Here is a 14,998-nt window from a genome sequence, read left to right as displayed (position 1 = left end):
TATAATTCCTTCATCTCTACACCGATTCACTTCATATTGATACTGAACCTCTTTTATGACAATACAGTCAATCTCAACTATGCATGGCCCCATTACCAACCCTGGGGTGCCTCGCACACATAGGCCACGCCCACCCAAAATTGCATTTTAATATAATTTCTTCATTTCTACACCGATCCACTTCAAATTGATACTTAACCTCTCTTATGACAATGCGGTCAATCTCAACTATGTATGGCCCCATTACCAACCCTGGGGCACCCCGCCCACATAGGCCACGCCCATCCAAAATTGCCTTTTACTATAATTTCTTCATTTCTACACCAATTCAATTCTAATTGATACTGAACTTCTTTTATGTCATTACGGTCAATCTCAACTATGCATGGCCCCATTACCAACTCTGGGGCGCCCCTGGGTCAAACATGCGGCGTGGGGATACGCGTCGGCCTCTGCCGCACCATTTCTAGTTTTATAACTAAAATTGGAATAAAACAGGTACAATAATTAAAGCCTAGTTAAAATGACTGTGATAAAAGCAACTGGCCATTAAGTGGGTTTTGATGGCTTGCTTAAACGAGTGGGAAGATTCGATATCCCTAAGTGATTGTGGGAGACTATTCCTGGAGAACAATACCATTGTCAGCAAAAGATTTCTTACCAAAACTTCGAACTTTTGGTAAAGAAAATCTCCCAGTGTCACAAAAACTATAACAACTATCAAGTGAACCAGTCACAGGGAGTGCAGACACTGTAGATCTGGTACAACGGTCATGAGCCAAATTCAGGGGTACAAAATGCTCCTTAAGATATTCAGAGCATGTGTCTGACTTAATCTTATGCACATGACATAGAGTTAATTGATCTACTCTCTTAGAAACAGGTAACCAGTTCAGTGACTTAAATTGTTCAATACCTACATGAGACCTGCTGTGCATATTAAGGACGAATCTGATCAATTTATTTTGGATAGTCTGAAGCCTAGTTTTCCAATAAAGAGTCAAACTTGGGTACTAAAAAGAACAAACATTGTCAAAATGACATTGTATAAGGGACATGACCAAAGTTTTCCTAGTTTGAAGATCAAAATATTTACTCTTTCTATATAAGTACTTTAACCGGGCATTTGACTTTTTAACCACAGACCTTGCAATATCATTGCATGAAAGATTTTGATCCCGAACTGCACCAAGATACGTAACTGACCTTGTGGCTTGAATATTTGTACCATTACATGAAATATTTAAAGTATTTTGTGACCTTAACTTAGGCTTTGAACCAAATAGTATGGATTCTGTCTTACCAAGATGAAGTGATAGCTTGTTATCTGTAAGCTATTCACTTACACGCTCCATCCAAGATAAAAGAAGTTCAATGTCGGCTATAATTTTATCATGAACAAGGATCCCTGAGTCATCAGCATATAGTAACAGTTTGATTGTGTATGTATGTATGTCAGTCTGTCCGTCCGTCCGTCCGAAAAAAAACGTTGGCCATAATTTTTGCATTATTGAAGATAGAAACTTGATATTTGGCATGCGTGTGTACCTCATGAAGCTGAACATTTTGAGTGGTGAAAAGTGAAGAGCAAGGTCATACTTCAAGGTCAAATGTCAAATATATGGCGTCTGTCGGTCCGAAAACTTTAACATTGGCCATAACTTTTTCAGTATTGAAGCTAGCACTTGATATTTGGCATGCATATGCATCTCACGGAACTGCACATTTTGAGGGGTGAAAGATGAAGGTCAAGGTAATCCTTCTTGGCCAAATTTCATATATATGGCGTCTGTCCGTCCGAAAAATTTAACAGTGGCCATAACTTTTTCAATATTGAAGATAGCAACATGATATTTGGCATGCATGTGTATCTCATGAAGCTGCACATTTTGAGTGGTGGAAGTTCAAGGTAAAGGTCAACCTTCAAGGTCAAAGGTAAAAGAATTATTTTTTTCAAAGCGACGCAAGAGGGGGCATTGTGTTTCTGACGAGCACATCTCTTGTTATCGCGAATATTGCTTGCATATTTTGCATACTTCTTTACCAACATGGCCCCAATCTATACACAGGAGCAGACAACTGTATCAATCATATTGTAAGAATGTTTTCTTTTTATACTTAGAAAATTTAAAATTTGGTTAAGTTTTGTGTTTAGGTCCACTTTAATCCTAAAGTATCAAAGCTATTGCTTTCATACTTGCAATACTTACTAACTATAATAAGGGGACTGTGCAAAAAGTTATTTAACTCTGACTGGCATTTTGACAGAATTTTGGCCCCTTTTATATTAGGAAAATTGAAAATGTGGTTAAGTTTTGTGTTTTGGTCCGTTTTATTCCTAAAGTATTATCATAGCCATTGCTTTCAGAATTGGACGGTACAGGAAATGTTGCGTAACTCTGGTTGGCATTTTGACGGAATTATGGCCATTTTTTGACTTTGAATATTTTGTTAAATTTTGTGTTTAGATTCACTTTACTTCTAAAGTATCAAGGCTATTGCTTTCAAACTTCAAATACTTTCTTATTATCGTGAGGTTACTGTACCTGGCAAGTTTAACTTGACCTTGACTTTTGAATTACCTTGACTCTCAAGGTCAAATTATTAAATGTTGCTAAAATTGCCGTACCTTCTTTATTTATGATCTGATTTTAAATTATACTTTGATTAAATTTGATTTGATTCATCTTATTATGTTTTTTTTCTTTACAAATGTTCAATAGATTGTTGAAAATATACCTCTATAAATGTACAACTTATTTCTAACATAAGCGATCAATATGTTTCAATCATGGTCCTCTCCCAGTTAGAATATGACTTTATTAATTGACCTTAATGAATATGAACAATTTCCCCATAATGGCTTACGTTATACTGTATAGCATTTTGAATAGTCAAGCGCGCTGTCTTTTGACTGCTCTTGTATAGTCATCTATGCCATATGAAGATGTAACCACTTATCCGATCACATGCAAAATATTATTAAATTGGGTTGATTGAATTCCACATGGTTTAAGAGGAAAATGCCGGTGTGAAATTTTTTATTAAGAAAATTTATTAAATAAAATAATATACCATTTTGTCAACATAATTATTAAATCAATCGTTGTTCAACAAGGCACATTCAAAGAGTTGTGAATAAAATAAATCAAAAGCTATACTTAAAGCGATGTTTCATAACAGTATTGTTATTGTGTATTAAATCTGTTCCATGTGTATACATTTCAAATCACCAGACACACACACACACACACACACAAACCGTGTTGGGATCGACTTCCTTGCTAGAGTCTTCTGACGGTTGCACTGCTTATAATTATTATCCTAAGTAGTAGAAGTATAAGTAGTAGAAGTAGTAGTAGTAGTAGTAGTAGTAGTAGTAGTAGTAGTAGTAGTAGTAGTAGTAGTAGTAGTAGTAGTAGTAGTAGTAGAAATAGTAGTAGTAGTAGTAGTAGTAGTAGTTGTAGTAGTAGTAGCAGCAGCAGCAGCAGCAGTAGCAGTAGCAGGAGCAGTAGCAGTAGTAGTAGTAGTAGTAGTAGTAGTAGAAGTAGTAATAGTAGTTGTTGGTGTTGTAGTGTTAGAAAAAGTAGTAGTAGTAGTAGTAATAGTAGTAGCAGTAGTAGTAGTAGTAGTAGTAGTAGTAGTAGTAGTAGTAGTAGTAGTGGTGGTAGTAGTAGTAGTAGTAGTAGTAGTAGTAGCAGTAGTAGTAGTAGTAGTAGTAGTAGTAGTAGTAGTAGTAGTAGTAGTAGTAGTAGTAGTAGTAATAGTAGTTGTTGGAGTTGTAGTTGTAGTATCAGAAAAAGTAATAGTAGTAGCAGTAGTAGTAGTAGTAGTAGTAGTAGTAGTAGTAGTAGTAGTAGTAGTAGTAGTAGTAGTAGTAATAGTAGTAGTAGTAGTAGTAGTAGTAGTAGTAGTAGTAGTAGTAGTAGCAGCAGTAGAAGTAGCAGTAGCATTAGCAGTAGTAGTAGTAGTAGTAGTAGTAGTAGTAGTAGTAGTAGAAGTAGTAGTAGTAGTAGTAGTAGTTGTTGTAGTAGTAGTACTAGTAGTAGTAGTAGTAGTAGAAGTAGTAGTAGTAGTAGCAGCAGCAGCAGCAGAAGCAGTATCAATAGTTAGTAGTAGTAGAACAAAGCGACACTATCCACAATACAAATTTCTTTCATACTAATTGCTATGTCATGCATTGTTCACTAATCCATTACTCGGCATATGAAAACAGCAAAATATTAATTTATCAATGGATCAATGCCTTTATCAATTAATGTGTCAACCCATACAATAACACATTTGCATATAAAATTGTAAATCATCATACTACAGTACGGATTTAAAATAGAAACATTAAATAGTTCAACACAATACAACGGGCTACTGTTGTGTGAGTGTCAAAGGTTCAGAGCCAATATCCACGACGATATGCGTGTATAGCGGTTGTCTAGATTCGGATGTGAGTTTGTACACAAGGTTACAAAGGCCATCATTAAACATTCGTCTTTCTGCGTTGCCCAAAAGTATGTACCTACAAAGACAACACATGAATAAGTTTTAAGGATTCATGTACACACGGGTTTGAGAAACATGTATGTACAACACTAATAAGGTGATAAATCACACGCCATGGCGTTTAAAACGATATATACGCAAAATTAACAGCGAGTTGCTTTATTCCGTGTTACTAAAGCGCAACCCTTATAAAGGCGACCAAGCTTGTATGCAATAATACGCGATTTACTTGTTTTTGTAAACTGTGTCATGTCGAGTGTACAAAGATGCGCATTTATAAACAGTACGTATTAGCTGGCTCATTAAAACGTCAACATATCAAGGTTGCGCATAAATCATATTGAGTCAAAGTTTATAATTATATTATCAAATATTGATATATTTACTTGGTTGATGTCAGCAAAAACATTATAATAACAACTCACCATAAAGCCGGAAATATACTAATTTAGATTAATTTTAAATTATATGTTAAATTATGTGTATTCTTTTTGTATCTATGAAAGTATACAACCATCAAATACATATTTCAACTACCTGAGAGCAGGAAACGGCATTTCGGAGGGATCGTGTGGTATCATCCGATACCTCGATGACTCCGCCGACTGCCGACAAACGCCCAACTTCATTTGTATCATCCTGTACATGTAAAGCGTTCATTTTTCAATCACGTCTTTTAACCATAATTGCTATAATCCAACAGTTAAAGAGCTTAATCTAATCGGACGCTGTTAATAAACGCATGATCAATTGTACATCAAACATAGAAAAACAAAATGTGTACTTATAATGAAGTCATGTAACCATAACTACTTTTGTAAAACGTATAATTGGGTTAAGCCGTTTACCCAGTATTTTATAATTCCGTGATGAATAATCTAATTGTAGATGTCAATGTAGACAAACGTTTTAGCCCATATGTTTCAATCTGTCAAAAAACTTCTGCGTATATGTAAATATAGAAGAACAAACTCTTCCTCGGACAACTAGGACGAACATCCAATTCCTGCATGCTATGTCAAGAAACGTTTTTCAAAACATAGAGAGTGCAGAACAACAACTTAATAAACAAAACAATTGCACACATAAAACGGCGGTGAGCACATAAGAACATTCCATGTGAACAAGGTAGGAACTGAAGCCGGTTACCTGGCTTGCAGATCTCTAAATTAGTCTATATTTGTCCATATAGCATTATCAGTTTATAAGAAATAAACATATGATTATCGCAATCAAAGAGCGCTTTCTATTTCTACGGTAGCATCATAACCAAGAAAGTTATATGACGGCCAGTAAACTGTTCGATTGCAACGAATAGGAAAAAAAAGACTCAATTTTGACAGACAATTACCACTATAGAAAGGCATAAATTGCACTTGTGTCAAGCATGCTACAAAACTCGTATAAAGACGGACAATTACAGGTGTTTGGATACATGGATCTTCATATCAAATCTAACAAAATATTAAAACGTATCAGTATCAATTACTGCATGAGTACAAGGGGCGAAGGTGTGTAACTACCATACATGCTTTACCGGGTCAAAATAACTACGCAATGTACTTAAGTTGTTCACCTGGCGGCCATGTCATCATCCTCTCCTCCCCAACCCCAGTATTCATTGGAATAACCATTCACCGATACAAAGTGTTCGGGTCGAAAGGCAAGAACTCCGCCGACTAAATTTGGGTACGGCAAACTATTATAAAATATGATAAAATTTGCAACATATTCAAACAAGATCCGTACAATTGCATTCGTTTGACTAAGTTTTACTCGTCTTGTTCTATATTTGAATTGATTAAATCTACTGAATATTAACAACGATGGAAGCAAATGTGTATTTCAATAACATGCTACGAATTCACAATAATTAAAGAACATCAATCAGAAAATTATACTCGTTGTATCAACTGGGCACATAATGTACATTCGTGAACATCTACACAAATGTATCAAGTGAGTAGTACATACCGATAATTAAACGTATCTACTGCAACGGATATATGCTTAGGCCATTCCTCACACGTGTAAACGCTCATGTCTGTCTCCGGAACAAGATCGACGTCATGGAATATGTAGCAATCGAATAAGGACCGGCCGAATGCTTCGAAGAAACCGGCGTTCATTAGCCTACCCTTATTAAAGACAGCTGAGCCGAACTGAAACATCCATACATATTGCTTTGGACAGAACGTTTGTTCATTTGCATGAAATGATGAATATAATTCTAGTATTTGATGAAAACATCTAGCAACTTAAACGTTGAGGGAATGCTAGGTGGGTGCTCGATACAATTAGTCTATCAGAAACAGATGATATGTGCCGCGTTCTGAGAAAACTGGGCATAATGCATGTGCGTTAAGTGTCGTCCCAGATTAGCCTGTGCAGTCCGCACAGAGACGACACTTTCCGCCTAACTTGAATCGGTAAGAAGGAACTTCCTTGAAACTAAAAATACCATCAAAGCGGAAAGTGTCGTTCCTTATTAGCCTGTGCAGAATGAGTGACTGACACTTCTCAGTAATAATAAATATATATACATATGCATAACAATAAGAGCTTGACTATGTATCGAGGTATGTGTTATTTTACGTGTACTCAATTATTTAACTATGTGTACGTTCCTTTTTCACCTTTTCTCTCTTTTTTGAAATGTTTATTAGTTAACTTTGATCCCCCTTGTATAAATCTAATGAGTGAGTTTTTTATCAGTTGTATTTGTATCCGTATCAGGTTATTCAGAATGACAAAAGAGAAACATAGCATGAGCTTTGAGTTTGTTTCTCTAATGTATCCGCTGTTTTATTCTTAAGCATATCTGAAACATTTTATGTTACACATTTGTGTCATATCTATACGAATGTTATATGTAAAATACATAATTATTATTTTTGACTTAGTAAGTATTGTTCAAATCAATGAACAATTTATTGATAATTGCTATGAGGCGGCAATCATAAACAAAATCATTTGTGAAGGATGTTTTTAAACGTCTCAGGCTATCGCTTTTAAATATGATCTTGTTCCACGAGGACGTATATCGCTAATAAACTTAAAAAACTTATATTCAGACGAAAGATCAAATATTTGCTACCAACTTGTTATCAGCTTAGCTATTGAACGTGTGTTGCAGTCTTGAATGCATGCAGACGTTTAAGAACGCGTTTAAACTTTTCGAAGGACTCGTTTATCGCAATTTTAAATTCAGCAATTTTAAGAAAACCAAAACCCTTATCAATTGAATAACAGGACGTGTACTTCTAACAAATTATCCGTGATAGTAATTCTGCAGCAATATGACAAATATTCAAATATTAAATGGTATGTTTATTAACTTATAAAGCGACTCGTTTTTCGTATCATTGCAATATTAAAAAGTATTCTTCACAAAATTTATTATTTGATCAATTGAAATGCAGTACATGTGCAACTTAATTTCAACCATTTTCAAACGCTTCGATCTAGTATGCAGTACATTCATGCAAAAGTACATTTACACAATTTTCAAGAAATATTTATTTATTGAGATAAAAGCAACGAATTTCTCTTAAACTGTCTGAGATATTCGAAATTTCTGTTTTCACAAAGAGTATCGGAGAGTGACGGATGGAGCTATTTGAGGATAAAAATCCAGAATGAAAAACAAACACTTTTCTCTTAGTTTACTTAATTTGTTCAAAACTTGGACAATGAATTTTAACAATAATAACTTCTTTAATTAGACATTCTAAGGACCCACGATATATTTAGCTCTATGCTATTTTAGACTTTGCACCATGGTGCTAACGATAACATTAAAAATTCTCTGTGAATCTGAGAGAGACATTATAAATTGGTCCGTGTGACTGTCTGTATTTTATGGCTGTGAACGTAAAATAAAACTGTTGTAAAAAAGTGCTGGTTTCAAGATTTAGATTTTACTATGCAGTAAACATTCAAAATTAACTGTATACTCAAAATTAATTAAAATACCAGTTAATATGCGACGGCATATTATTTATTTATATTATTTTGTTACCACTCATTGTTGTTTGTCATTGTTTTGGTTTTGAGAGTAAAGTGATCTACCTTGCAGGGTTTCCCAGGAATTCCCAATCATAATTACGAAAAAATGGAAAACTTTATTTTCTTTTATGGTAAATTCATTTCATGTAACAAAATCCGATATAATGAAAGTCAATATGCGAGAAAATAATTGTGTTTAATAAAAAATATTCAAATTCCCGAGAGCAAACGGACATTTTCGAGGTTCAACGAAATCGCACGAAATCTTACGATGTTGTACGGAAAATTCCGAGCTCATTACGAACTTTCTACCTTAAATGACTTTTACATAACGCCAGCAGACACGCATTAATATAATCGAATATTTCATAGGCTGATTCGAGATAAAACCTCTGAACTTTGGCTAAATCACTGTGTCTGGGCTCAAGGATACACTACTCAGTGTAAGGAGTTGCGGACTACTCTCTGTATGCTCAAATGACACAAATTGTGGCCCAGTTACAATTACATCTCGCAGAATTTCATGTTCATTACTCGTTAACTTACTCGTCCGGGGAATATATAATTAACTACAGATAAACACAGTTTTGCTTTCAGGATGAGAAAACACACAAATAGTATAGTGTCACGATGAGAGAACAATCATTTAATTATCCAACCGCAAATGTTTGCCCTACTCGGTCAGCACGTCTAGACATCGTTCCTTAACGCCTGGGTATGCTACCCTTATTTACAAGTTTGCTATTTTGAATACAATTTTGTATCGAAAAGCATTGTGCTAATATTTGCCATTTACAATTCGCGATGAGATTTTTAATGACCCTCGTCATGCGAAAATGGGTCTTATTCCATATGCGCCCATCATATATATAGCCCACTCAACCTGCGTATCTCTCAGTCTGGTCAGGAGATACATAATAAGACCATTACACATTGGGTGATTTTGTAGCAAACAGCATCGCCAGCAGACTGTGCAGATGCAAAAGTTGGGCTTAAGATACGCTGGCTGAAACGCATAAGACCCATTTTCGCAGGACGCGGCTATTAAATTTTGATTTGAATGTGTCGAAAGAAAACTGCGTGTAAATCAAATATTAATATACTTTATATTTCGATGGTGAAGAAATACACTCATACTAAGGCATGTGAGGACACATATGATGTGCAATCCCGTAGTATAATTTTTATCTTCTTACACTAATGTGTGGTTTGACAATAATACGTTGATAACATACATTTCACGCGGTGAATATGTGACTAACAAGTTATCAAACACAATAGTTAAACTTGTGTTTTCAATTTGATTATTTAGAAACGTAAATTGCTAACTTTATTTCAAAGCCAGCATTTACGCCGACTACCTTTTAAAAATATATGTCTTGTTATATTAGTTATTTTTTATTTTCGGTTTTAGCGACTATAAAGCATTTTTGTTGTTGTCTATAATATTCCTGTAGTAATTGGTGAGAAACGAAAATGGCAAACTGCATTTAAAAGTCTAGCGATTAGATAGCAAGGCTATGAAGAGCATCGTAAATATAGTGATGTCCGAGGGATATAAGGCAAGATAAAACATTGAAAATTCTGTCAATATTTAGTGGCGTAAATCCTGATTATCAATTGGAAGACGCTATATACATGGCTTAAATCAATATTTGAAATACCGAGAGAGTCTTTTATCTTGAAATCATAAGCACCCTTAGACACAATCGACTCCCTTAAGTAAATAACGTTTTCATCGAAACTAATTTTCCGATAACCATTGTTTATCTCTTAGTTTACTTAATTTGTTCAAAACTTGGACAATGAATTTTAACAATAATAACTTCTTTAATTAGACATTCTACGGACCCACGACATATTTAGCTCTATGCTATTTTAGACTTTGCACCATAGTGATAACGATAACATTAATATTCTCTGTGAATCTGAGAGAGACATTATAAATTGGTCCGTGTGACTGTCTGTATTTTATGGCTGTGAACGTAAAATAAAACTGTTGTAAAAAAGTGCTGGTTTCAAGATTTAGATTTTACTATGCAGTAAACATTCAAAATTAACTGTATACTCAAAATTAATTAAAATACCAGTTAATATGCGACGGCAAGGAAAACTAACTATAAATGTATACTGTAATACTGTTATACACTGGAAGATTGCGAAATTTAAATGTATACAGTAATAACTGTAATACACTGGAAGATTGATATAACCCTACTTAACCTGTTCTACGACGAAAATTTGAAAGCCCAACTGTTGATTCTTCAGCAACGGTATCAAGTCGTTGAGCAATAGTGTCAAGTGTTGCTGGCGTCCACGAAATGGAATGATAATTGCAACCCGTTGTCTAGCAACGCACCCACTCGGTGACCATTTTCCACCAGGCTGTACCGCATGTTTTAATTTTGATTGTTGTTCTACAATAAACAAAATCAAGGTTTCCCACAAAAGTTAATTGAAATATGAAATTAAAAAAGCTTTTGTTTGATAAAATAACTGTTAGTTTTTTGTATTTGGTTACTCATAAAATGACGCCCGTTACTTCGTACTTACGTATGAACTGGCTGAGCTCGTACTTTTTTCTGCTGGATTTCAGTTGCATACCTGTTAATAGATAATGACAAACCGTTATATGTTTAGGCAAACAATATAACGATATAACGAAAATATGTGTATAGTGATTTGCAGCAATAAACACAAAAAATTCGAATGCATTTTTACTACGCAAACTTGTATGATTTATTATTGTCAACTATTTTGTGGCTCTAATAAGATGCTGTTTTATATTATAAAACATGTGAATTCCAACATGATAAAGAACACTTGCCATTTATATAAGCACAACATAGATCCAGATCTGAGCTTGTGATATTTTTCTTCGGATCATCACACATAACTGCTTTCCAGTCAGAAAATTTCTCACGTATAACTCTTTGGTGATACACTGTGTATAATGAGTACAAGAAAATACAAAACACATTTAAAGAAACGATACACAATAACACGTTCCTTATGCATGAAATCATTTTGAAAACCATTCATAGGAGCATTCAATATAGAGTGATTTAACGTGTAAACTGCAAGGTACTGCGCAGGTCCAAACTTTTATCAGTAATAATTTGTCACCGACTTCCTTTTTGCATGACGATATAAAGTGCAGTCGGAATATAATGTCGTTATGGCACAAGACCAACATATATATTTTGGGGACATTTTTCCGGAACTAAAGAACTTTACATATGCATGGAAAGAACCATTTTGTTATTACGCGAGCAAATGTGTTCATCTGCCTGAAAAGAGAAAAAGCAAATTTGCCGAAATCCAAAACCCTGGTTTAATGAGAGGATACATCATCTGAAAAGAGTTTTGCGAAAATCCGTGCATTTATGAAATACTCAGAAAATACCACCATGAACTTAAACTAGAAAAACAAAGAACTTTAAGCCAAAAAGTGCTTAAATTCAAAGGAGATTCAAAGAAATTGTAAAGCTTTGTGTCTGACCCAATATAATGATATGAACTGCCGTTATCAATATCTTCATGGACTGCATATGTTTGCTGTTCACTACCGCTAGTTGACATCCTCTGATAATAAGAGAGCTTTGGCGAGCATTCACTGCGGTTTAAGGCAGCGCAATATTGGCAAACGACTTCGCAATATATTTATTATATTAGCTTCTCAGTCTTGGTTGTGAACATCTACAATGTTAAATCGTTCTTTTAAGGTGGATATGACACTGAAATCATTTCTTTTGGCAACAATGTCTTTGAAAATAGCGTTATAACTTAAATTAAAAAAACTGTTTACTATTGTGCTTCATACATTGCATTCTGCATACATGCTACAGGCTGCATTTACTGTTGGACATAAACACCTGGTGTCATTCATATAAAAACATGTTTATATCTACAACTTAAGAGTAATTTAATTGCTGACTATACACACAACATTACAGACGGGCAACTTAATGTAAAGTTGTTAAAAACGAAACAATATCTGTGTTACATATTGTTAAACTAATGAAAAATTCATACGATATGTCAACATGCCAATAATGAACATAATTAGACATGCCAAGAAAGCAGTTCATTATGTAGAATAAAGATACTAACCGCCCTGTTAAAGAACGTATAAGTTCGCAATTTTTGTCCAAATCTATTCGACCGTGCTACTTTACATTTAAATGTCCCTTGCCAAGTAAGCGTTAAAAGTGGGTATGCATGTTATTTTAATAGTGCGTTTAGTAGATAATGATTATCTAGTTTGATTAAGTGTACTGTAATTAGTACTGTTAAATACGAACGTATGCCTTAAAAGGCATCGGAATGACGACTGGGTTATACATTATTAAAACAATTAGACTGGTTTGTGTTTCATCTTTGTTTGGTTTTGTTTTTATACATTGTATTGTGCTGATAGAGAAACGTTGACTCGAAATTCAATAATGATAAGTTTTACATATTCGTTGAAAGTGATTGAACTTAAGTACTCAAATATTTTGTTAAAGAGCGTTTTTAAAATGTAATATCAGCACACACAAAACAAATATGTGTTAATTTGTACATCAACAAAGTGTGTGCCATTAAAACAGAATTCTTTCAGGTTCAGTTTTCTATTGACAGATATAGTTCTTCTTTTTTACAAAATCTCAACGCCAACCATACATAAAATAATTAAATGTTTTGGTACGCTATGCAGCCGTACATGATCACACGAAAAAGGCAAATGTTATGCTCATTATCATGATTAAAATATCTTAAACATCCGGGTAAACTCCTACGTTACTTAATATCGAGAGGTTTTCAATGCAAGTTAAGCTTGTCATGTATGCATGCATACCGATACAATCACTCAATAGAAGTGTTTACTATTGATAACCTATGGGTGCATAAACTGACAAATGCACTTGATAAAATACAAAACGAATTGAAATTTATATCGCTCAGTTGATAGTAAAGGACCTGTCACACTTTGGCAAATTTGAGCTATTTACTAGAAATTACCTGGTGTGTAGATATTGTGCAATCGTAATATGTCGAAGTGATGTTTTCTTATGTTGCCATAACTACCCAAGTTGAGACGAGTATATTAACTAGTTGGTATCATCGGCGCGAGCTTTTCGTCACGACCAAGTGTTGGAGACATGTCGATAAGAGTTTGCTGCACATTTCTGAGACTTGCCTGCCATATCTGCTCATATAATGTCGTCATCATAATTATTGTGAACATGTAGTCGTAAGTCGAACGCACTCGTTCATATTCTCAAACAAAAAAACACACAAATATCGCACAATTATCGTGCATTTGTCGTTTAAATGTTTCGTTATTGTTGAAGTGAATAATGTTTTTGCTCCTGTTTTTAAGTGTGTTTTATTTCTTAAATCATTGATAAATGTATAAGCCCAGTGCTCTTTAAGGTATGCTGTCATCTATGGTGGCAACATTGGTTCATGTACTCATATGGGTATTAACATTTATTTTTCATCGAATCTCGTTGATCCTTCTTCAAGCACATTACACTGTGTTTGTTTTAATTTTTATCACTGTATAGTAGTATAGATATATATAAGCTATTAATCAAAATGTTTTAAACCATGAAATTATCTGTATTATCGTTAGTTTTATCGGCCAATTAACTAATTTTGTATGATACGTGGTTATTATACAACTTTGGCAATGCATCACGTTCGAATGCAAACAGTTGTTTATTGACCGATAACAGAAGATAAACGAGTAAAATAACAGTGTTACGAGATGTGTGTATGCCATAATTTGTTTAAATTGTATACTTACTACAAAAACTAATAACAGAGTGTCGTATAAACCACTAAGACACATATATAGATATTTTATCTGATAATGTCACAAACAAAGTCGGTACATAGATAACATTAGAAAAGACACATAGATGGCTAACTTATGAATCTATATTGATGTAAGAAATAACCAATTAAAACATATATTATTAGTTTAAAGTTTAAACCTATTTATTTTAGCTCGATTGCATCGAAAGCCTAAGGCTTATATAAACGCTCTCGAGTCCGTTTCCTGGGCCTAGAACCAGTACTTGGTGTCTTTGGGGAAGATCTAAAGAACGCTCCCACGGTGGGGATCGAACCCGTGACCTCCCGGTCGCTAGGCGGACACCATATCCATTACACCACAGCGACCTATATTATTAAAAGAAAGTAACAGGGATAAACTATCTTAACGACTCATATTCGTAACGTCGCCTTAACAGGGTGCAGAATCACGTGAATTTTGTAGGTTTTCCCAATTAAAAGTTATTGGATGTAACACACCGGTAAGTGCACTTTTTTCACAATCACTTTTTAAATCGATTTTCAAAACTTTACCATGTAAGGTTTTACAAGTGTGTGATCATTTATTAATATGCTTTTAGTAAATAATCTTTTTGAATATTAGTTGTACATATTGACCTTTAACCTAATACAGAAAAATTGTCTTTTAAGAAAAAAGCAGTTGATA

At 34.3% G+C, this 14,998-nt stretch overlaps 1 protein-coding gene across 3 annotated transcripts; it reads right to left on the bottom strand.

Moving 5' to 3' along the window:
• Positions 1 to 3,024: 3,024 nt before the first annotated feature.
• LOC127864769 (beta-1,4-N-acetylgalactosaminyltransferase bre-4-like) lies at positions 3,025 to 11,618 on the bottom strand. Of its 3 annotated transcripts, none has more exons than XM_052404638.1 (7): positions 11,369 to 11,618; positions 11,062 to 11,115; positions 10,732 to 10,925; positions 6,475 to 6,662; positions 6,077 to 6,199; positions 5,038 to 5,139; positions 3,025 to 4,516 (listed from the first exon to the last, which is right to left on the bottom strand). In XM_052404638.1, the coding sequence occupies exons 1-7, from the start codon at positions 11,544 to 11,546 to the stop codon at positions 4,366 to 4,368; spliced, it is 990 nt and encodes a 329-aa protein (XP_052260598.1). In that variant the 5' UTR covers positions 11,547 to 11,618; the 3' UTR covers positions 3,025 to 4,365. The 3 variants fall into 3 exon arrangements, with proteins under 3 accessions (XP_052260598.1, XP_052260596.1, XP_052260599.1); XM_052404636.1 differs by having other exon boundaries at positions 11,062 to 11,112; positions 11,336 to 11,617; XM_052404639.1 differs by lacking the exon at positions 5,038 to 5,139 and having other exon boundaries at positions 11,062 to 11,112; positions 11,336 to 11,617.
• Positions 11,619 to 14,998: the final 3,380 nt, after the last annotated feature.

Source organism: Dreissena polymorpha, chromosome 1, assembly GCF_020536995.1.
Source record: "Dreissena polymorpha isolate Duluth1 chromosome 1, UMN_Dpol_1.0, whole genome shotgun sequence".
Classification (NCBI taxonomy): domain Eukaryota; kingdom Metazoa; phylum Mollusca; class Bivalvia; order Myida; family Dreissenidae; genus Dreissena; species Dreissena polymorpha.
Note: the sequence above shows the minus strand (reverse complement) of the source record. Positions and strands in the feature narration are given on the sequence as shown.

Bases quoted from the DNA above. Each gene is read 5' to 3' on its own strand.
- LOC127864769 (XM_052404636.1), bottom strand. From the start codon at position 11,546: ATGGTTTTCAAAATGATTTCATGCATAAGGAACGTGTTATTGTGTATC. The intron at 10,926-11,061 runs GTAAGTACGAAG...TGTTTATTGTAG, and splicing joins CGAGCTCAGCCAGTTCATAC to AACAACAATCAAAATTAAAA. The intron at 5,140-6,076 runs GTGAACAACTTA...TTACATGTACAG, and splicing joins GATGATGACATGGCCGCCAG to GATGATACAAATGAAGTTGG.